The sequence below is a fragment of the Hippocampus zosterae genome, chromosome 19 (assembly GCF_025434085.1).
Source record: "Hippocampus zosterae strain Florida chromosome 19, ASM2543408v3, whole genome shotgun sequence".
NCBI lineage: Eukaryota > Metazoa > Chordata > Actinopteri > Syngnathiformes > Syngnathidae > Hippocampus > Hippocampus zosterae.
Window position 1 is genome coordinate 9,270,951 of NC_067469.1, and position 19,448 is coordinate 9,290,398.

General features: G+C 43.4%; 3 protein-coding genes across 9 annotated transcripts; 1 reads left to right on the top strand and 2 right to left on the bottom strand.

Moving 5' to 3' along the window:
• Positions 1 to 2,877: 2,877 nt before the first annotated feature.
• LOC127592145 (mitoregulin-like) lies at positions 2,878 to 3,842 on the bottom strand. 2 transcript variants are annotated; one of them, XM_052052657.1, is made up of 2 exons: positions 3,601 to 3,842; positions 2,878 to 3,070 (listed from the first exon to the last, which is right to left on the bottom strand). In XM_052052657.1, exon 1 carries the CDS (start codon positions 3,776 to 3,778, stop codon positions 3,608 to 3,610), a length of 171 nt encoding a protein of 56 aa, XP_051908617.1. In that variant the 5' UTR covers positions 3,779 to 3,842; the 3' UTR covers positions 2,878 to 3,070; positions 3,601 to 3,607. The 2 variants fall into 2 exon arrangements, with proteins under 2 accessions (XP_051908617.1, XP_051908616.1); XM_052052656.1 differs by having other exon boundaries at positions 3,569 to 3,838.
• Positions 3,843 to 3,876: 34 nt separating this feature from the next.
• On the top strand, positions 3,877 to 13,141 carry si:ch211-57i17.5 (usherin). Of its 2 annotated transcripts, none has more exons than XM_052052654.1 (7): positions 3,877 to 4,384; positions 4,655 to 4,803; positions 4,875 to 4,973; positions 5,620 to 5,679; positions 5,744 to 5,881; positions 6,323 to 6,438; positions 13,021 to 13,141. In XM_052052654.1, the coding sequence occupies exons 2-6, from the start codon at positions 4,681 to 4,683 to the stop codon at positions 6,410 to 6,412; spliced, it is 510 nt and encodes a 169-aa protein (XP_051908614.1). In that variant the 5' UTR covers positions 3,877 to 4,384; positions 4,655 to 4,680; the 3' UTR covers positions 6,413 to 6,438; positions 13,021 to 13,141. The 2 variants fall into 2 exon arrangements, with proteins under 2 accessions (XP_051908614.1, XP_051908615.1); XM_052052655.1 differs by lacking the exon at positions 13,021 to 13,141 and adding an exon at positions 12,359 to 12,504.
• On the bottom strand, positions 6,794 to 18,413 carry fez2b (fasciculation and elongation protein zeta 2b). 5 transcript variants are annotated; one of them, XM_052052643.1, is made up of 11 exons: positions 18,003 to 18,412; positions 14,893 to 15,001; positions 14,639 to 14,755; positions 13,495 to 13,636; positions 12,991 to 13,118; positions 12,515 to 12,664; positions 12,298 to 12,378; positions 11,254 to 11,329; positions 11,101 to 11,166; positions 10,319 to 10,347; positions 6,794 to 9,211 (listed from the first exon to the last, which is right to left on the bottom strand). In XM_052052643.1, the coding sequence occupies exons 1-10, from the start codon at positions 18,320 to 18,322 to the stop codon at positions 10,337 to 10,339; spliced, it is 1,200 nt and encodes a 399-aa protein (XP_051908603.1). In that variant the 5' UTR covers positions 18,323 to 18,412; the 3' UTR covers positions 6,794 to 9,211; positions 10,319 to 10,336. The 5 variants fall into 5 exon arrangements, 4 of the variants coding, with proteins under 4 accessions (XP_051908603.1, XP_051908602.1, XP_051908600.1 ...); XR_007960067.1 differs by having other exon boundaries at positions 10,319 to 11,166; positions 18,003 to 18,413; XM_052052642.1 differs by lacking the exon at positions 10,319 to 10,347.
• Between the last annotated feature and the right edge of the window lie 1,035 nt (positions 18,414 to 19,448).

Below are 19,448 nucleotides of genomic sequence, written 5' to 3' on the forward strand. Positions count from 1 at the left end.
TTATGAACTCTGCCTAGTAACAGGCGGCCACACTAAACCGTGTCACACGTGAGGAAAAAAAATCCACTTGATTAAAAAATAAAAATAAATGATGAAAGGTGTGTCCGTGCGTGTCCTTTTATGACAACGCATTTTCCTAACTCACCTTTCATGCACTTTGTAACATGATAACATGATAAGATGTCCACTGTAGTAACCGCTTTACCTGAAACGGTTAAGTACCCTTTTTCATTATTGCATTGTTTTTTTTTTCTTTTTGCAGCACGACAACAAAAATAAAAGTAACACGAGAGCCAATCAAGAACAATTGGGCTTAGTCTGATTAGTTGAATTAGGAGCATCTGATGGATGGAGTGATGGCGGTCAGCATCATCACCTTTTTTTCCTCACGCGCTCGTCCTTCTGTCATCTCTCTTCATCGTCATCGTCCCCTCTGAAAGTTGCGCACAGCTTGTTGCTAGATACACACACACACGCACACATTTGCGCACCCGCACAGCCTCGACTGCAGCAGCAGGCAGCCATGGTGTTGATGACAGTGGTGGCCCAGCATGAACCAAGGCAAGATTACAAGAGTCTTTCCATAATGGAAAGCAAACGCACTTCAGCCGCCTCCCGTGAATTTCACACTCTTTAATTCTCCCAAAGATGCCTTTGCGGTCTCTTCTTTTATTTCCTACACCGAATTTCAAGAGTAGGCTATGCCATGTCAGGAGCATTTGACTCACATTTTGGTGTGTAGATGTGTGTGTGTATGTATATGTGTGTGTGTGTGTGTGTGTGTATATATATATATATATATATATATTCATTCATTCGTTTTCTGATCTCACAATGGTTGCAGGGGGGAGTGGGGGGGGGGGGTGCTGGAGCCTATCCCAGCTGTCTTCGGGCAGTAGGCGGGGAACACCCTTAACCAGTTGCCAGCCAATTGTATCATGTTTCGGTTTGTGACCAACAGGTGGCACTGAAAAGTCAATCTATTAAATTTACTTTTCTGAGAATGTTTAGGCCAGCAGAGAAGGCCTTGCTGGCCCTGACGGAACACCACTGGATATATATATCTATATATAGATATAACGAACTAACTAACTAAATAAATAAATAAATAAATTATATATATATAAAAAGAAGCCAGCTCAATGGAAAGAATAAGACCCGGGCAATAAACAGCTATGCCCTGCCAGTGATCAGATACCCTGCAGGAATAATAAGGTGGCCAAAGGAAGAGATTCAGACCACGGACGTTAAGACCCGAAAGCTCCTAACCATGCATGGAGGGTTCCATCCCAAATCCAGCACCCTGAGACTGTACGCAAGCCGAAAGGAAGGAGGCCGGGGACTAGTGAGTGTGAGAGCCACTGTCCAGGATGAAACATCCAAGCTCCATGAATACATCAAGGAGAAGGCTCCAACGGATGACGTACTCAGAGAATGTCTCAGACAATAGGGAACAGAAGATGAGGCGCTGGAAGAGGGGCCATCATGGGAGGACAAGCCCCTACACGGGATGTACCACCGGACCATAACTGAAGTGGCTGATCTCAAGAAGTCCTATCAGTGGCTAGAGAGGGCTGGCCTGAAGGACAGCACAGAGGCACTCATCCTGGCTGCTCAGGAGCAGGCCTTGAGCAACAGAGCAATCGAGGCCCAGATATACCGCACCAGACGAGACCCAAGGTGTAGGTTGTGCAAAGAGGCACCTGAGACGATCCAACACATAACTGCAGGGTGTAAGATGCTGGCAGGGAAAGCCTACATGGAACGCCATAACCAGGTGGCTGGCATAGTCTACCAAAACATCTGTGCGGAGTATGGACTGGAAACCCCAAGGTCAAAATGGGAAACACCTCCGAAGGTGGTGGAGAATGACAGAGCGAAGATCCTGTGGGACTTCCAGATCCAGAATGACAAGATGGTAATGGCGAACCAACCAGATATCGTGATCATAGATAAAGGGCAGAGGAAAGCCGTTGTAGTGGATGTAGCGGTCCCAAGTGATGGAAACATCAGGAAGAAGGAACATGAGAAACTCGAGAAATACCAAGGGCTCAGAGAGGAGCTGGAGAGAGCCTGGAAGGTAAAGGTGACAGTCGTGCCTGTGGTGGTCGGAGCACTTGGGGCAGTGACCCCCAAACTAGATGAGTGGTTGCAACAGATCCCGGGAACAACATCGGACATCTCAGTCCAGAAATGTGCAGTGCTGGGAACAGCAAGGATACTGCGCAGAACCCTCAAACTTCCTGGCCTCTGGCAGAGGACCCGAGCTGAATGAGGGACGGACACCACCCGAGGGGTGAAATGAGGATTTTTTTTTAATATATATATATAGATAGAGAGAGAGAGAGATCTATAGATATAAAATTAAATGCCAGCTGCACTTTATTTCTCTCCTGACTCTACACTTCATTATATGAACTACAGTCGAGTCCCATAAATCTCTTCAAGTGTTGTCAGATCATATTTTATGTGTGCTTTAATGGAGAATTATCTGCACGGAGATGATTACTTATTATTCTTCTTCTTATCAGATGACATCTCCGTCCGCTCGTGACATGTTCTCACGTCTTCACTCGTAATTGGGACTGCTAATTGAAGAAACAGATAGGAGGCTCACAACATCTCATAAAACACAGTCAGACGCACACATAGCGGATGTTGATTCCTAAAGTGCACGAGCACCACCTATAGGCATAACCAAGTTTTTTTTAATTTGGTTTTTTTTTTCGGCTAAAAATGTTCTCCAAAAATGCCATGGTCGTTTTTTTTCATCCAAAAAGGCCTTCCTATACATGGTAACTTACTACACATGGCAAAAAATGAATGTGTAATATTTGCACATCCATCAGCATTGTTATTCATATTAAGTGCTGTGAATCTTGGAAAACACATTGCATTTATTTCACCAACAAAAATGAGACAAGATACACTCGTGATATGCATGTTTTGCAGATTGGACAGTAGTCAAGAATCCAGGATTGACAGACGGACATTCCTGTTTTTCTTCCTCCTCCGGTGGCCAACGTAGAACATCTGGGCCATCCTCTGAGAGCAGCGCACGGTCTTACACCTGAAAAATAATGTGGACCTTCACTTGATCTGCATGGGCAAATTCATGCCCCTCATACAGTTGAAGGTACTTTGGGGTGTAAAATTCCTAGTCATTAACATGGGACAACATTCGAGACACGATCAAAATGAGATAATAATTTTTCCTGTAAATGACACTTGAATATTCTGAAAAAAAAAAATGTATACGATGAATGGGAGGGTGAAATGCTCTCTTCGTGTGATTTTTGTGTGAGTGTGTCCAACGACCAAGACCGCGTTTGTACACTCGTAAAATGTGATTGAAATGTTAAATAACAAAACACATGTATCATTAATTTAAATATATGAAGACGGGAACACATTTTACAAGGTGTCATTCAATATTTGGCCACCGGGGGGCAGTAATGACTTTACAAAGATACCTTTCGACAGATTCCTTCACGTAATGCAAGCTCAATAAGAAGCATAGCGTCTCTCTTAAAGTTTCTACTTATTCTTTTCAAGCGGGCTTGTGTACCGAATATTGTGCCCGGTTCCTTGATGACGAACCCGTGGTTCAGGCCAAGTCGATTTTCTTCTGCGTCTCACTCAGTTTGTCTTGCAGCCTCTTCTTCCGCCAGTCCAGAAACTTCCTCCTCATTCTGTTGGCCTGCCAGCCGGCTGCAAAACCCGCCAGGAAAGACACGACGACAGCCACCTGCACTGACCTCTCCGAAAAGTCGGCCATAATGCCCGCGCCACGGCTTGCCAGCCGCGCGATACCAGAAATGAAACCCTTGGCACAGTTCTCGCGATAACTCGGCAAAGCAATGCTGAAGTAGCACGTATTCGTGTATGTGTGTGTGTGTGTGTGTGTGTGCGCGCGAGCGCGTGTGTGTGAGAGTCCCGAGTTTGAAACGCAACACGTCTTGAACTTTTATTTATTTTTTGGTATGTATGTTATATTTTATGCAATGGAGGAAGGCGCGCACTCACGCGCGCGCACTCACGCGCGCGCACACACACACACACACACACACACACACACACACACGGCAGGGTGCGTGAGCAGGGTCTGAAGGCGATGAGTTTGGTCTTGGTAGATTATGTTCTCCTCAGGTAAAATGACACCAGTTTGTTGCTATGGAGACACTGAAGCAAAGGCTGATCATCAGCCGCTGATGGGAGTTCAGACCACACGCACGCGCACACACACTAACATTAGACAGTCTGTCATCATGTGTGACAGCTCAAAGGAGCAACAGTAAACATCCCGGAAGGCCAGCTGGTCTTCGGCATTCTGATGACTTTCGGGAGACCTCCGACAAAGACCCCAACACGGACCGCGACACCGGTGAGTTGCCCTGATGTTCCTTTCCTCGTACATAGACGACAACACTTAGAACAGAATTTTCAATAAGAGAAATGTTCATGTACACAAGCTGATATTCCTTACTGTGTGGAAACAAACATGATTGGACACTTTATGGGTCATGTTTGTGGGGACAAAAACATGGGAAACCTCATAAAGAATATGTATGTGTTAATACACGAGTATAGGGACAAACATGTTTTGGTAACTTCTTATAACTTCGTGAATGACTGCCGTTGACCACAAATGCAGCAAGCCCCGCCACTCCAGCAGGACCAATGGGAGGCGAGCGAGCTGAGGCGGGCCAGCGTCCGGTTTTCCAGGAGCTGTGGTTCATGGCGGCGATGGCGGCCGTCGCCCTGTTGCTGATGGCCATCGCGTTGGGCGTGGCCCTCCACAAGGTCAAGTGACCACGCCCGCCAATCACTTCAAGAGGCACACTCCATGACAGCCGATCAAAATCGTGTTGCAGGTGCTGAAGAAAGCCCCATTGACCAGAGAGAGACCCCCACTGGTGGCCATGCACAAGCGAAGCCCCATGGCCGTTTATCCAGCCAACAACTCCGTTTTGGTGAGAAGAGCCGCCAAATTGTTTCCACAGTAGAAGAACTACAAAAGCCACGAGAACACAGGTGTCAAACTCAAAGCCCGGGGGCCAGAGCCGGCCCACGAAAGCAAATCATGTGTGTCAACTTGCTAGAATGTGTCCCGAAATTTCATATGGTCATGTGTAATAAATAACGTTGAGATTTCGCAATCATTTTTTTACACAGTTTACAATAATTGAACAAACTATTCAAATTGCCTTGACTGATTTAAAAAATAGTAATCTGTTAATCTGTTGTGTACAAATTATTTTGTGGTTTCACTGTCAGACCGGCCCTCCGAGGCAAGTCGTAACTCCAAATTGGCCCGGGACTAAAATGAGTTTGACACCCCTGCACTAGAAGATGAACGCTCACCCAATTGAAGAGTAAAACTGAAAAAAAACGTAAGAAGTAAAATGTGATGACGCTTAAAAAAAAAAAAACACACACACATGCTGTGAACCAGTATTAGTTTGAAATTATATTCCCTTAATTCCCAACCTTCAAGCCACTCCTGTTTTACAAACACAGCATACGATATTCATAATCACTCTATGATTAACGGTAGATTATATTCTCTCTTCTGCAAGTTTTAACGGAGCCAAAAGCCTCATTTTGTGCTGGTTTCAGTTCGATACGGCGGGTGTGGTCAGCAATGTGACGCTGAAGTCCTTCACCATCAAGATGGAGGTAACGCCCCATTCGCCCCGATGCACCTGTGTCGCCATCTGACTTCCGTCTTCCTGGCCACCAGGAGGCGCTGGAGGCCAAATGCGAGGGCGCGAGTGCCCAGGGTGAAGGAGGAGGGGGCGGGACTGCGTTGAGGCGCAGCATCAGTCATGTGATGGACACGAAGACGTCGGCGGAGGCGTGGGGGCATGACAGTGGAATGGTGAGCCAGTCCTCAAACTTCTGAGCGTTTAGGACTTGAATTCTGCTTTTAGGTCTGTGTGCCATTACGCTCCCAACATGCTCTGCGTTGTCTTACGAGCAGAAGTGGGGCACTGGACGCATGACTCTGGCTCGAGTCACCTGAACTCATTCATTCTATGACTTGGGACTTGCTTGTCAAACACGTCTTGAAAAACTCGACGTTGAGTTGAATTTCATGGTTGATACGTGACTTTTTATTTATTTATTTATTTCACCATTAGACACTATGAGGGGGTCATCTTGAAACGATCGCATGATGATTTGGTGCACTATCACCGGCGGCCTGCACGTCCAAAGAACGTGTGGAAATGGGAGACCATTGCCCAAAGTGGATTATCATGGCTAATTTTTCAAAAATGGCTCAAAGGGCCTTTGAATGGCTTTCCTCTTCCATCAACAGTTTATGGACGACGAGGAGTTTGTGGACAGCATCAAAGGCTTCAGCACCGTTAGGAAAGAGCACACCATGTTCACAGACACCAACTTGTGAGTGGCATCCAAGATGAAACGCTGCAGGCAAGTAGCAACAGTAGCACGGATGGACAGTGAAAAAAGGACCAAATTTGTACTGGACGGGGCTTTGTCCGTGATAATAGAAGCTCCTCACCTCACATCAGCACAAAGATGCTGCCAAAGCATGACTTATTTCACAGTTGAACTTGTTTTTGGCAATTCTTAAATTCAAGTATTCTTTAAACCTCACAGGCGCAAGGACATTCTGTTTGACCGACTGCCGTGTATGGAAAAAGCCTTGCGTATCCATTTTTAAGTAGACTTGCATGAGTTTAAAGAACAGATGAATTAAAAAGCAACAATTTGAATCAATGTGTATTCTTAATTTAGAGCAATGAGAGGATGGATAAAAAGTGTGGATAGTTCTTCAAATAGTCATTTATTTGAAATGAGGTGCAATGCTGCCAATTACAGTCAATACATGGTCACAAAAAAAAAAACACTAACACAATAAATTAATATACTGCAGTACCACGTAAAACAGTAAACCAACATACCCAAACAGGGGTGGAATCCTATGCATTAAAAACGATTAAAAAGCAGTCAAGTTAATGTAGAAATCTTTTTTTTTTTACAAAGTCTGACTGTTGCTGGTCTTTGCATATAAAATATAAATCTGTAAAATTGTACTTGAGACCAAAGATTGAGGCTTCATTAGAAAACTAAAATCTTTTCTTACCAGATTACATCAAAACTATTTTCATTATCTAAAATGGACCTGATTTGGATTTCACGTGTCAGTCGGCAAAATAAGACTTTGAAATTTTCAGACGGCTACAAGAACAGTCCAAGAAATCGAATCGAATGAAAAGACACACAACGTGCGGCAGAAAAGTGTGCAGGCGGCACGTCAGTTTACACAAAATACCATTCAAGCAAGCACTTTGTCTTTTTCATTCCCGATAAAAACGTTGAAGCGCACACACCTAAACGTCAATAGGCGCCTCCTTTTTTTCTTCCTCCCTTCTTCGGAAATCTGAACATAAAGTTGACTAGATGGAGATACGCTTGAGGACTTTACAAGATTTTACTAACAAATGTAATACGACTGAAGATGCTAATGGTCGTACCTGAGAGTGCCTTCGAGTTCCCCACTATGTAAAAAAAAATCCCTAATTTACGAAAATCCCATTATCCAACGTTTTGCATTTATGAAGGGCGTAAGAGTAAATGGTCACACATCAAAAGAAAGCATGCTGTTAGTGCTGTACTTACCAGTGTTTTTTTTTGTTCGTTTTAAATTCATGGCCTGGCAAAAGTGTTTTTCATTTGTGATCGATTACAGCACATTGCATGTTACGTACAATTGTTAACATAATACTGTACTGACCGTAAATCACAGCTGTAGTTAGAGCGAAATTGGTGGTGTTCAGCAAGGCTCGCTATCAAGTTCAGAGATTTTAGTGTTTCTCCTACAAAACTCTCAGTATGACTGAAACTTTTTAAACACAACAGCGCCTTCAAAAAAAAGTACCTCCATCATGACCAGCATTAAAATACAGTACTGAGGTAAAGGCCAAGTAATCATCAAAAACAGCTTTTATTCCGCAAAATATTTTTTTAAGTATTTAATATCTCTACAATTAAATCTTGACTCAAATTTAAATGTGTTGCACATAGTTTTGCCTTGTCCAATCAAGGGTCACCACAGTGAAACAAATTATTTATTTTAAGACACAGAATGCCCTGCATTGCCCAAACATTTTTACCCAGGCTTTGAAAAAAAACATTTATTTAGGTTTGATTTTTTTTAAGTATAAACAGTTTGCAAAAGATCAAATGCAACTGTTTTGTACCAAAAAGTAGAATATAGCCTAACTGAACTTGGGTAGTGAGCGTGGTACCGTAAAAATCTGTATTGGTGACGTCGCCTCAAGAAATTATCGGTATGTATATTTTTGAAAAAGATTTAAAGGCCAAGAATACAAAACAATCAAATAAAAACTCTTACATATGAAGAATGAATGCTGTTTTGTGCTACTTGACCATGCAATCTTAGCCACCGCACAAACTCGTTAAATATCATCCGTAAACCACGGACCCCTTGTGATATGTTCAATTGCTCTGTGAAAAAAATAATAATAATAAAAACTCGGAGGTGAGCTCTGACAACGATGGTCAAAGTGCCAAAATTTTGGCTAAGGTAGCATACAAAGATCACGTACTAACATGCTAACTAGCTAAAAGCTTTTCTTGCGCTAATCAACAAATACGCAACGTGAGTAGATCACATCATAGACAAAAAGTGCGACCACATACTACCTAAAGTGTGGAAATAACTAAACACCGAAAGTTAACGGCTCTGCCGAGCCACTGCGTTTGCTTGCTAGCTAGCATATAAGTGATGTGTAAGGTACGAGGGAGTCGGTGGGCACCCACTCATGTGGGTCGTACATGTTCGTCTGGCTTTCCTTTCTTATTCCTCTTTCGTGCATTATAGACAAAAAATATTCTTTCAACATTCAGCCAGTGGCTAGCAGAGTTTGATGGATGACACGGTCAGTTTGGTGCCACCTGAAATCTCTACTGGACGCAAAAAAAAAAAAGCCCAGACTGCGTTTCATTTGAAGAACATTAAAAACAAGGAGTCACTTGGGGGCGATTAGTAATACTGGTTAACATCCACAGAGAATCGGGATTGTCCAACTCGATATCCAGGTAAAATCATGATATGGTAAGAAAGTTTTTGTTTAAAAGATCCAACTTTCCAGAAGGTTCTTTGAGGGGTTGCTCCAGGGAGGTTCTGGACACTTTTTTTTTTACGTGGGACAGAGAACTGCAAACACAGCACAAGAGGGTTGAAATGTTGAATTTGGTGGGGCGTTACCACAAAGACTTGACAAGCGTGAGATGAGAAGAGGAAGACTATAGGTGAGGTGATACTGGCTACTGGCTGCTAAAGGGGCCGTGTTACGCCGGTATTTCCGGTGTGGGGAAGGAGATGAAAGGGGACAAAATGCAACTAAGCAGACAAACTTGAGAGCAAGGGCTGGGCGATTTAATTATTTTTTTAAACAACTATTTTTAGTTGCTCGGGATGATTTGGGGGGGGGTGGGGAAAAAATAGGTTTAGCGGCTTCCTTAGTTGAAATAAGTTGACAACATGAGTGGAATTATTCTCATATTGTCTGACCAAAAAAAGGAGTCTGGTGGCAAGCAATTGATGAGTCCATCACATTGACCTAAAAGAAAAAGTGCCTATTTACTATATATTGAGCAAAAGCTGTCGTTAGCGACGCGTTGGATACTGTCATGGGCCGGGGTCGGACTCCAACACTTTGATTATTGTCAGCAAAAATATTGTTTTGCGGTACTAAAATTACAGCTCTTAAATTAATTACATTGAAACGTTTGGGGATTTTTTTTTTCTAATTGAATTAATTTTCTAACTAGCTTCACAAGTACCGGTACGCATAAAAACTAATATTTAAGAATAAAATAAAAAATAGGCCAAACTTAATCAATTAATCAACAACAAATTGACTTACTACTAAAAAGGATATTTGAACAATTGATTCATACAAATTCACTACTACTAAAAAAAATATTTGGACAATTGATTCATCATTTTGACCCTACTTAACTGCCCAAATCTTCAAAATGTCCGCCTCTCTTCAGTAAATCTCCTTGAACATAATAACTGTGTTGAATGAAGACCGATCTCTTTTTTACTTTTTTATCTACCTTATTTTCTGTCAAATTATTACTGTATATGTTTTATGTTCAATAAACAAACTCAATAAACAATAAACAATATCAGAAGTTCTCTGTGAAAGCAGACTCGTTTTTGTCGATTAAAAATGCAGAGATTTTATTTTCGCCCAGCCCAAGTTGAGAGCGAAAGAGAGGAGTGGGAGGTGAAGAGTCAGCGTCCTTTACAAACCTCAGCGTCCAACCGCTCTCATACCAGAGCTGGCCAAAGCACAAAGCAGCGGCACAGGCGAGACACAAGGAAGGAAGGTACAGTCAAAGTGGGGCGAGCGCACCGATAAACCATCCCTTCCACTCACTCTCATGAACCACATCAACCAAGAGCAGGCTCAAGAGCCGCACACTTCCATTGGCTTGCAATGTCGGAACTTCATAAAGGATTTGGAATGCTTTTCTTTTTCGGGGACTGAAAATGTCGTACCAAATGCACTTGAAACTGGCAAAAAAATGGAGCACGCCAAATTTTACAAAAGGAACAACTGCTTTCAGAATTAGGTGCACGTGCACAACCTATCGAACAATATCTCACTCAAGACAATTCCACACAATTTTGTAATGTGTGCAAAAGCAGTAGATTCACTTGTCAATTTCCCAATTTATTTTTTTATGCTCAACAATGCCATCTACAAGACTGGGTTAGAAAAATGATGGCAACAAAGAATTACAACTTCTCCTGATGGAGGTTTCTGCTCTCTTTTTCCTCCTGATTAGCATTCAATGAATCGCTGAGTGAAGACCTCACCACGATTACACAATGTTTACCTTAGTGGAGATCTGCGCATTCTCTTCTATGATCTTATTTATATTTGGAAAGGATTTTTTTTTTCAATTCAGCTCTTGCTTTGGATGTCTTACGGATGTAGCTAATGTTGTGGCTAGTGGGTGGAAAATCCCTTTTGGAGAACCAGAAAGAAAGAAACAGCTTCAAGTGGGTGTGTATGTGCGTGTGTGTACCTTTGAGGATGTAATCTGTGAGCAGGGCAGGAACCTTCTCGCTGTCGTCTCTCATTGCGTGAAGGACTGAGGCACAAAGAGTTGCGTGGATGAACAAAAATGAGGTGGGCAAAAGAGGTGTGCTAATAGGCTGGAATGGACAGAAGCGCTCACTCTTTGTCAGGATCTGGAGGTCTTCGACGGCAGGGGAGCCCATTTTCTTCTCATAGGGGATCACTGTGGTCAGGTACTGAGGCAGAAAGAACCAATTATATTTTACACAAATCGACAAAGAAATGCTTTGGTGCAAACAAAGCAAGCCAACGGACTCCCACGGGGATTTTTTTTTAGAAAATTGCTGTGTTCAGAATCAATCCTTAGTATCCACTAAATAGACTGAGCAAGCTGCGCATACTGTCGTCAACGATGATTGGTCATCCCCTAATCCGAGTTTGTCCATGAATAGCAAGTTGGTAAAGCACTGTAATGACTAACAGATGCCAGTAGATGGCAGTGCTGCTATGGGTTTGGGGACAGCGCATGCTTATGAGGAGAGGATCACAATTCAAACAATAAATCTGTGCTTTTGGTTAAACCAGGCCAATGTTCACCACTGTAAGCGTTGCGTAGTAAAAATTCAACAAAAATATTCCAAAACATTTTGGACCAATGAGCAGTTCACAGACTGAATTGCAATAAGTAGAGTTTGTGATCAATTTCTAGTTGGATAAATGCAACCAAATCAAAGAAAACGAAATGGTCTTGTTTGTCAAGTTGCCAACTTCTAAACTGGATTTGTGGCTTGAATTCTTGGTGAGAAATACTAAACCCAGTTGTATAATGTACTTTTTTTCTTGTAGGGTGTATATATTTATTTCAGATTTTTGTTTTATTTTGTCCACAAAAAGGTTTTTTCAATTTTAGTTTTGATTTATTTTGTTCCTTTATCGCTTACGGAAATAAACTTGCTCGGAAGTCAAGGTACGTTTGTGCCGAGATCGGAAATTAAGAATGATTCCAAACACAGTTGATGTGCCTGGAACATGATGAGGTGCCGTTGAGGCTCGAAACACAAAAGTTGGAAACAGCAACGTAAAAATATTAAAAATGAAAAACAGCACAGGCCAACTGTTTCTGTCGAAAGATGAAGCATGCTGGGGAGAAAAAAAAATTTGGAAAGAAATTAGGAAGAGAAAAAAAAAAAAGACGGGAGGGCACCTGTTTGTCCCCTCCTGTGGTACCAAAAGTTTGACGGAAGCCATTTTGTATGACATTGGAGAGTCCCTCCAGAGTGAGGCGCTACAAGGAGTTGAAGGAAGGAAGCAAGAGGAAACAGAGATAAGGAGAGACGCCGATCGGCCACGTCTAGGTCCCGGTCACACCTCTCCCACCGCTGAGCTCTTGGCGCGTCTCGTCTGCGGCGGCGGCGACTCACCGTGCCCGGGACGTGCGTGCTGGCGGTCCGCTGGCCGTTGAGCGCGGTCACGCCTGCGCCGCGGATCTTCTTCTTCTTGCGCAGCAGCTCACGGTGCTCCTTCTGCCTGTTCTGCACGTCGATGAGCAGCGAGATGAAGCTGTTCTTAACCTGGCGCAGCAATCGCACAAAACGGTAAGTACACTTACCGGGGAAAATCTATTTTATTCAGTCGTGACTACGGGGATGTGTCAACTAAGTGTACAAAATGGCCAGCTTCTGAAATAGCTAAAAATAGCTACTACATTTTGCTGCTTATTTCGTATTCCACAAAAAAAAATATTCTCAGAATGCCGTGTTTAGACTAGTGGGGACGGCACAGAACATATTCTCAAGAAAACTCCTTGGGGGAAAAAAAAAAACACGTCCGAAATTAAGTGTGAGCAGATGGACCAAAGGAGGGAGTTTTCTGGCTGCTGCGCAGGCATGTGAGTCACCTCCTTCTCATACTCCAGCTCGTCCCGCAGGGCCAGCGCCTGGATGAGCTCCTCGCTGTAGCCGCGGATGGCCGTCTCCACCCCCTCCAGCGTCTCGTTCAGCTCCGACATGGACAGCCGACGCAAACCTGAACGCGCAAACCAACGCACAGCATATAAATTTTAATCTTACGACAACTGTGAACGTGTTCAGTGGAGGAAAACAACAACATGAAAGCAAAATGCCGTCCGATGAGTGTGCAAGTGCTAATCAGTGTGGAAAGTGTGCTTCTTCAATAAAATGTATGTGATACATTACATAACGCGTTGTCTGGTTGCATTTAGCACGGATTACGTAAGAAGGTTCGACACGTGGGTGCGTGTGTCGATGTGTCTTGGAATGACCTCTCACACCTCATTAGGCCCAGCTGGAGGACGCAGCTGAGCTGCAAAGACAGCGCACGTGCCAGCCCCCGGCCCCCGTTTTTTTTTGTTGTTGTTTTAAGAAGAGAACTTGAAACGTACGGTCCCTGTAGCTGGTGTCAGAGCCAGAGCGTTTCAGGCCTTGAAGGTCCTGGGAGAGCATGGACAGGTCGGACTGGGAAGGGCTCTCGTCGTCGTACGGGTCCGGAGACTCTTGCATCATCTCTTCAATCTCCTCGATCACCTGGTGACCAGAAGCGGAAGATGCGCACTTGAAAAATGAGGCTGGTGCTTTGACAAGTCCATCCATTTATTTTCTACTCCGCTTTATCCTCACGAGGGTCACGGGCATGCTGGAGCCTATCCCAGCTGTCTTCGAGCGGCAGTCGGGGGACACCCTGAACCGGTTGCCAGCTAATTGCAGGGCAGACAAACAAACCATCCGCACCTACACTCACACCTCGGGGCAATTTAGAGTGTTCCATTTACATGCCATGCATGTTTTTGGAATGTGGGAGGAAACCGGAGTACCCAGAGAAAACCTACGCAGGCATAGGGAGAACATGCAAACGCCACACAGGGAGGCTGGAGCCGGAATCGAACTTGCACCTCTGCGCTGTGAGGCCGACTTGCTAACCAATCAACCACGGTGTCAAGTGAGATATTCAAATTGAGAACATACGTTTCTAAAGAGAATATTGGGAGGAAATTAAACAATGTATTATTATTATTATTATAAAAAAAGATGGAATACATTTCAAATTAAAATAGTTCACTCTGAAAAAAAATTAACACAAATATACAATACATAAAAAAGAACACATTTAAAATACATATTTGTATTACATTTTAAATACATTTAGTAAAAATGCTAAATATTAGAATACATGTTTTTAAAAAAAACTACATTTCGGAGTAAATTAAAAATAAACAAAATAAACAAAAAATGGAAAATGAGAATGAATGTTTGTATTGCAACTTTTTTAAATAAAAATGTGAATAAATTAAAACATTCAAATAAAACATTTTGTATACATTTTGAAATATGCTAAAATTTACAGTACTTTACTTTTTATAATATTTTTAACAATCAATTTAAGACAAATACATCTTAAATCATTATTGCAAAATACAATTGACTTGAATTGAGAAACAAAAACAGAAATGCGGTTGGATTCAACATGCAAATATAAGCCCTGCTATGAAGCAATTCTGGATGTATTTTATATGTGGTGTGGGATGTCACCTGTTCAGCGGTGAAGAGTGGCTCGTCGTTGATGCAGGAGACGATGATGGAGTGCATGTCCATCTGCTCCCTCAGCTCCTCATCGTCCGACAGATCCAACGACTGGCTGTCAAACTTCTGCCCATGGAGAATCACTTGCTTTATTTACATCGTCACTTACAGCGAGCCAGTATATGCGCGTGTGTGCGTGTGTTGTACAATGTATATGTATAGCGAGTACACAGACAGTAGATGGCATGGGTGAGTGCAGCTACCTGGCGCTCGTTGAGGTTGAGGGTGGGCAGGTGAAGCAAGCGTGTGCGCGACGTCTTCCAGTCCACTGGCATCACGTTGCCGTAGTTGTCCGTCAAAGCGTTCCACACCCTGGCAAGGATGGACACACAACACACACCTCCTCAATGTTGATCAGGCACGAGATGTTGGAGCCTGCTAATGTTTCTTTGCAACAAGGTTCTGCTCTTTGCACATATTTGCTTACACAACTCCAACAAGTTCTACATTCCAACCATTCAACAGTATATTTCTTCAGTATGCACATGCAATGGCTAAACAAAATGAATTCAGTCCAGTTCGTTTTTTGGTGAAAGTTCTGCAAGTCGACGCGATGACATCCACGTGAGGATGCTGCAAGGCAACGCATCATCGTTTGCGTCCACGCTCGCTACCACACAGCGCTCGTTTACGTAACGGCTATGTTTCTGCCTGTTATGCGCAGCGGGGAGACAGAAGAGGGTGGTGGTGGTGCTGCTGCTGTTCTATGTAGGGCAAAGTCGCATTTTACTATGCCTTGAGCGGTAGCCGCCTGCCAAAAAAACCCCCACACAATTAGTTTTGCTCTCATTGCATTAAAAAAACAACATAGCAGCTCTACATGGCAAGGCAGCAATATTCGGTCCTTTAGCATACTCAATCTAGCTTTCCACACTGTCTTCCGATCAAACATTTTCCTTATTTGTCTGAGTTTGTTGGTGAACTGGTTAAGTGACCGAGCACGTTCCCTCCTGCCAAAGTGCATTCATGCGGAAAAGGTTCTCCTGGTTACTTGGGGGCCGCTGTCCAATTACAGTATTCCACTTGCTTTTTTCTCCACCTCTCGAAATGCTATTCAATGGACGAATCAACGCAAACTTGCTTTAGATTCAACATTTGAAATATGTAGCTGTAAACATACCGTGAGTCAGCTCACATTTGGAGTGAGTAGCGAGTCTTGTGCAACACCACCAGCTTTCTACTGCATACACAAATAATTGTGATAGTTTGACTGTAAAGGCAAGTAATTGTGATATTTAGGTGAAGTACAATATAAAGTGGGCGACTGGTTAGCATGTCGGCCTCAGTGCAGAGGTGCAGGGTTCGATTCTGGCTCCGGCCACCCTGTGTGGAGTTTGCATTTAGTCCCCATTTCTCCAGGTACTCCGGATTCCTCCCACATTCAAAAAACATGCATGGCAGGCTAATGGAACACTCGAAATTGTCCATAGGTGTGAATGCGGGCGCTCATGGTTGTTTCGCCTATGTGTGCCCTGCGATTGGCTGGCAACCAGTTCGGGGTGTACCCCGCCTAATGCCCGAAGTCTGCTGGGATAGGCTTCTGCACGGCTGCGCCACTTATGAGGATAAGCGGATTAGAAAATGAATGGATTGATGGAAAATATAACTTAAAAATGTGGGCCTTGTAGAGAGCCTTGTGGAACACCACCAGTTTTTGACTGTAAATGCAAGTACCGGTAATTAACAATTATGTAGAGTACAGTGTAATGTAAAATTCTGTGGGCCGACCATGGAATCTTGCAACGCACCACCAGTATCTGGGGGGGGGGGGGTTATCATAAATGACAACAGTACAGTCATTAGGACTTCATTACATAGGACATAGGTGTCAAACTCAGGTCCTGGAGGGCCGCTGTCCTGCATGTTTTCCAAGTCTCCCTGTTGCAACACACCTGATTCAAATGATCAGATCATCAGCAAGCTCTGCAGAAGCCTGACATTGAACCTGTTCATTTGAATCAGGTGTGTTGCAACAGGGAGACTTGGAAAACATGCATGACAGCGGCCCTCTGAGTTTGACACCTATGACATAGGACATCATGTAAATTTCCCCAGTGTGGGACAAATAAAGGATATCTTACTGTGCAAGTGTAGGGCGGTAATAGTACGATGATACATTCCAACTTACAATGAAATGTAGGTTACGTTACCACTGCTTCAATTTGATAAATATATCAACTTCCCTTTTTTGGCTGAAGTCTTGCAACATCGGCGATTAAATCTGGCATTGTCACAGTAGAGCAGTTTAAAGGCGAGAATAGCTCAACTCAACTTGTTGTCTTTAAAACAACCACCACTGTAGACAAAGCGCCGTACACGGAGCAAAAATAAGTCATACAACAATGAACAATAAAACAATGAATTCATGAAGACAGTAGAAAGAACAAAAACAGTTCAACTAAAAATCAAATCCCGTGCTTAGTCAAAAGCTAAAGGATAAAAATGAGTTTTGAGACTAGTTTTTAAAATGAGCTGCGAGGAGGCTTGCCGAACGTTCAGTGGGAGGTCATTCTAAAGAGAGGGACCACCAATGTAAAAGGCTTGATCTCCTCTGAGTGAGAACAGAAGAGGCCCCAGAATTGAATGCTGTGGAACACCATACAAGAGTGGGGCAACCAAGGCTAACACAAAAAGTTTTGCCAGTGAAATAGGACATAAACTACCCAAGGGCGGTAGTGCGAAAGCCCACCAAGTGCTGCTAATGAGCCAAAACAATACTGTAATCCGCTGCATCAAATATTGCAATTAATAGTAACTAGTGAATTGGGACAAATTCCATTGTGAGACAAATAAAGGCTTTCTTATCTTATTGTCTGTTTCTGTGACGAGCAAGCTTTCCATTGATAGAACCCTTTTGAAATTATGATCAAGGTTAAGTAAGTTATGAAAATTAAAATCTGATTTAACAACAGCTCACACCTGAAATCTTGACCTCAAGATGAATTATTTTAATCACAGGAAAATGACAGTTATACCGCTGACATCGTCTTTACGAGATCTATAAATCAATTGATTATTGAACTTGACGCACACAACTGCATTATAAGTGTGGAGTTGTTTTTAAAACATTTTTTATGGCAGGCAATCTGTAAAACGCATTCCTAGTGTGGGCAAGTTTCTCATGTGAAATGCACAATGAGTTTTAAAAAAATAACTCCCCGTTTTCCAAGTACCCGGTAGTCAAAACAACAGACGTGTTTTAAATGAGCGGCGCTGTGTTTGAAGTAGCCGGATTGCGGCGAAGCAACTCTCCACTCGACCGGTGAAGCTAACGTGGCTACGGGGTACTTAATTTAAAAAGACGGGCACTCACTCGTCGTCTTTCAGGTAAGTCTCCTCCGTGATGGGCTTAATGGGGGCTATGTGCTCCGTGGTGGTGTTGTAGTTGCGGAAGCACACAGTCAGCTTTTCGTCGAAGTCGTGGACCAGGTCTTCCATGGACTGGAAGCTGCAAATCTCTCCGGAAAAACTGTTGTCCAGGTCGGACAGATCTTCCAGGCCCCCCGCCGCCAAACCGCCGCCGTCGTCGACCGCCACGTTGGAGTTGAGCTGGTCCAGCTGCGCGGACGCCTCCTTGAACTCGTTGAAGTCCTGCCAGTCCTCGTCGAAGTGGGCTAGCGGAGCCGCCGCCATGTCTGCCGTGCGGTGCCCGACAGTTCACGGCGAGAGCAATGAGTTGTTTTCGGCTTGGAGGCGTTTGTTGGATGTGTCGTTGGGGGGCGGAGTTGGAGAACGGAGGGCGTGAGGGAGCTCGTGACGCCATCAGAACCAGCACAAGCTCCTCCCACGTCCAACAAGCTTCCAACTCATTCCAGTTGCCTTGTACTGTGCCGTATTTTCAAACAAACTCAAAGAGCACACAACCGATTTTCGCCAAACGCAACGTCTGACGTTCTGTGAAATGTTTTTTAAAAATACAATTTCGGGCCGGCTATTGCAACGGAAAACCTAAATGGAAAATGGCTGAATTCGAACACTCCATAGAAAAAAAAATCCACGATAATGACTCAAAAAGCCGTAGACGGCACAGTAGATGACTGCACTGATAATTGAAAAACATATTTGTCCAATAGAAAATATAAAATGTGTGACTTTTAAAAATGTGTGACAAATTTGAATGCTGATTGGTTCTGCCTTGTATTTGGTTTGGCAACAGCAAGAGGGAGGGCCCATTTTATAGCACAAACAGCATTCGAGATGGCTTCGGAAAATATGCTTATTTATTTAATTTTTTGTAAGACAGAGATTTGGTGAAGAAAAGCACTTGGGAAGGTGGGGGTTCTCCTAACAGAATACTTTTCTTTAGCTGTGTGAGTTTTTGGTCCAAAGTGGTTTCTGGAATGTTTTGTGTGTGTGTGGGACGTAAATGTCATTTTGGCCCCCCATCTCACTCTGTATTTTCTAATCTCCAAACAAGTCATTGTCAACCCATCAAATCCGCTAGGCTCACCTTTTTTTGTTGTTTTCCAAAACCCTGAATACTTTATTGAAAATATGCATACATGACGTTTTTCCTACACAACAATACAAAACAGTACAATCACATCTGCAAATACCACGTAGACGCCCCCCACCCCTCTTACACACACACACACATGCACACGCACACACACACGCGCACATCACTGCGTGCTCAAGAACTTAAAGATGCTCCAGTAAGCCCTTAGTTCTTAACCCCGCCCATTCCCCAAAAAATCTAAAGAATAAGACATGAAATCAGAATGAATCTCTTGGTAAACCTCTTAAGAGGAGATAACAG

Bases quoted from the DNA above. Each gene is read 5' to 3' on its own strand.
- LOC127592145 (XM_052052657.1), bottom strand. From the start codon at position 3,778: ATGGCCGACTTTTCGGAGAGGTCAGTGCAGGTGGCTGTCGTCGTGTCT.
- si:ch211-57i17.5 (XM_052052654.1), top strand. From the start codon at position 4,681: ATGGGAGGCGAGCGAGCTGAGGCGGGCCAGCGTCCGGTTTTCCAGGAG. The intron at 4,804-4,874 runs GTCAAGTGACCA...ATCGTGTTGCAG, and splicing joins TGGGCGTGGCCCTCCACAAG to GTGCTGAAGAAAGCCCCATT. The intron at 4,974-5,619 runs GTGAGAAGAGCC...TGCTGGTTTCAG, and splicing joins CAGCCAACAACTCCGTTTTG to TTCGATACGGCGGGTGTGGT.
- fez2b (XM_052052640.1), bottom strand. From the start codon at position 18,322: ATGGCGGCGGCTCCGCTAGCCCACTTCGACGAGGACTGGCAGGACTTC. The intron at 14,756-14,892 runs GTAGCTGCACTC...CTCCATGGGCAG, and splicing joins TCAACCTCAACGAGCGCCAG to AAGTTTGACAGCCAGTCGTT. The intron at 11,330-12,297 runs GTGCCCTCCCGT...TTTCTGCCTCAG, and splicing joins CCACAGGAGGGGACAAACAG to TACCTGACCACAGTGATCCC.